The sequence below is a fragment of the Silurus aristotelis genome (assembly GCF_946808225.1).
Source record: "Silurus aristotelis genome assembly, chromosome: 26".
NCBI classification, from domain to species: domain Eukaryota; kingdom Metazoa; phylum Chordata; class Actinopteri; order Siluriformes; family Siluridae; genus Silurus; species Silurus aristotelis.
Genome location: NC_139599.1, coordinates 18024008 through 18026507, shown reverse-complemented (window position 1 = coordinate 18026507; position 2500 = coordinate 18024008). Strand labels below are relative to the sequence as shown.

The window sequence follows — 2500 nt, the reverse complement described above, 5'->3', positions numbered from 1 at the left end:
GCCCTATTTTTTCATTAGAATAGTACATGTTCTCACTTTATATATTTATTTATTATGAATAGAATGAGTTTATATGATTTGCAAATATTTGCATGGTTTTATTTACATTTTACAGTGTCAACTTTTTTAGAGTCTGGGTTGCTAAAGAACAAAGGTGATACACACTTAAGAGTTAATGTGTGTGTTGGGCCGGGTGTGTTGTGCTTTTGTAGATTGTGCTCTTGCTATAGACACACACGGGAGGTTGTATTGTCATAGTAACAGTGTTGTCCTTTATAGCCATAAATCATCATCCATTCAGAAGGAAACGCCAAAGAAGAAACCCAAACTGGAGCTGAAACCATCCAATGGAGACAGGTGTGTGTGGCTTCTGTGTCTGTGGTGTTGAAATGCACTTTAGTAGGTTTGATTTGAGCCTCTTCGTCCGTCTCTTCAGTAGCTCTATAGCGCAGTCAATGGACTCAGGTGGGACAGATAACTTCATCCTGATCAGTCAGCTGAAAGAGGAAGTGATGTCACTAAAGAGGCTGCTGCAGCAGAGAGACCAGACCATCCTAGAGAAGGACCGGAAGGTATACACACAAATAAATAAATACTTATCCAGGTGTCTTACACACAGCTTTAGGTTCCTGCTGCTTTTCACAAATGAGAAAGGTGTGTGTGTGTGTGTGTGTGTGTGTGTGTGTGTGTGTGTGTGTGTGTGTGTGTGTGTGTGTGTGTGTGTGTGTGTGTGTGTGTGTGTGTAGTTGACTGAGCTAAAGGCTGATTTTCAGTACCAGGAGTCGAACATGCGAGTGAAGATGAACAACATGGAGAAAGCTCATAAAGAGGCCATGGAGCAACAGCAGGTAGTGTGTGTGCATATGTGACAATATACACACTCAGTGTGTATATTTTCTTGTTTATTCCCTACCTTACTGTAATTCATCACCTGTCTTAATTCCAATTCCTGCACGTCTGTGTGACCCGTTTGCCTGTAGGCGAAGAACAGGGAGTTGATGAAACAGGTTGCTGCTCTCTCTAAAGGAAAGAAGCTTGATCGCACCAGCAGCTCCCTTTTGTTACCATGACGACAACCTCTCACCCACACATCCCAATGTGTTATCACTGTGAGGAAGCTGAGGCCGTATGAGTCACATCCAACAGCCCCCACCCCAATCCAATACCCCATTCACACACATTCACAAACAGACAACTTGTCTATCTCTACATCTGTATTGACCCCCCCCCCTCTCTCTCTCTCTCTCCCTCTCTCTCAATCTGCTGTCTCTATTCCTCCCCTATCAGTCTTCCTCTCCCAATCCTGTCCTGATCCTGTTTGCTGTCTCTTTCTCCATCTCTGATTATTCTGTCCCTCTTCTGGTGATACCACTAATGATGTCATGTATGCAGTCCTGCCCCAATCATGTGACTTGAGGGGTTATGCTGTGGACAAACTTGGTGGCTGGGCACACCGACCCTGCAGGACACGCGCACACACACACACACACACACACACACACACCATATGTCTGTCTATCTGCAGAGAGTGACTGTACAGCTGCCTGTCTCTCTGCCTGTCTGCCTGCATATGGGTGGGTTTTTAATCGCCGCAATGATGAGGATTTTATTATTCTGTTTGAAAAAGAATTGTTATTCATATTATAGGACTCTCTATCTATCTCTCTCTCTCTCTCTCTCTCTCTATCTATCTATCTATATATATTATAAGTCTTTGTACTGTGACACTTTTGTATTTTTTATTTTGTCCTCCAGAGTGTGGACATTTCAGGAACAATAAATCTTTTAAAACTTTTCTGACTCTGTTTTTGTGTGTGTGTGGGAGAAAGACTTCTCTTCTGAGATTATTTCAAATAAAATTGGATCTAAATCTGCTGTTCATCTTGGGAATTGTTATGGAGCATTTATTTATGTAGTAGCTTTAATAATGGATGCAAATCTCTATTTATGTAACATAATCTCACTCACAATAACGAAATCCGCCCCTAATTCTCTTATGAATTTTAAATCATACATCTTTACAGGATTATCTCTTGTATTATTATAAGCAGTTTTTATTTTTGTTACTAGTAGAATGTCATGTCTCTGCTCTTCCACTGGGGGCGCTGCAGACAGACAACGGTCTCAGATTTGTCCCTACCAGGTTGCTGTAGCAGTTTCCCCTGGTGTCGCGCGGTGGATTCTGGGAGATCAGCGCTGAGAGAAGGTAAGAGCTCTATAATAAAGCGCTGCTTATTAATGATGAATGTTCGGTAGAGGTTTAGCGGAGTGGAGCGGCGCTTGTACCGGGGTTTGTACTTCTCTACAGGCGCTGGAGCCCGGGATCGGCCTTAGCTTAACAGCGGTAACGGTGTTCATGCTAACACGTTAGCCCTGGCGCTGTACAGCCTGGGAGAGAGAGAGGGAGAGAGAGAGGAAGAGGAAGAGAAGAAAAGAGAAGATAAGATGAGAGAAGAGAAATAAGTAAACTGAATAAAAGATTATTGATCCCAAAGGGAAA

The 2500-nt window shown here is 42.8% G+C and overlaps 2 protein-coding genes across 3 annotated transcripts in view; both read left to right on the top strand.

Annotated features, from left to right (window-relative positions):
- The window catches only part of fam76b (family with sequence similarity 76 member B), a 10103-nt gene extending 8309 nt beyond the window's left edge, over window positions 1-1794 (top strand). Inside the window, exons 7-10 of one of the 2 annotated variants that reach the window (XM_083532148.1) lie at window positions 280-357; window positions 440-572; window positions 747-848; window positions 981-1794. In XM_083532148.1, the coding sequence (XP_083388274.1) occupies window positions 280-357; window positions 440-572; window positions 747-848; window positions 981-1070 (403 nt within the window). In that variant the 3' untranslated portion in view covers window positions 1071-1794. Of the gene's footprint in view, window positions 1-279; window positions 358-436; window positions 573-746; window positions 849-980 lie in introns of both variants that reach the window. The other variant, XM_083532147.1, reaches the window with a different exon arrangement.
- A 287-nt stretch (window positions 1795-2081) lies between these two features.
- cwc15 (CWC15 spliceosome associated protein homolog) overlaps window positions 2082-2500 on the top strand; it is a 9318-nt gene continuing 8899 nt past the window's right edge. The window contains 1 exon segment of the mRNA XM_083531077.1: window positions 2082-2206. The gene's annotated coding sequence lies outside the window, so the exon portion shown is untranslated.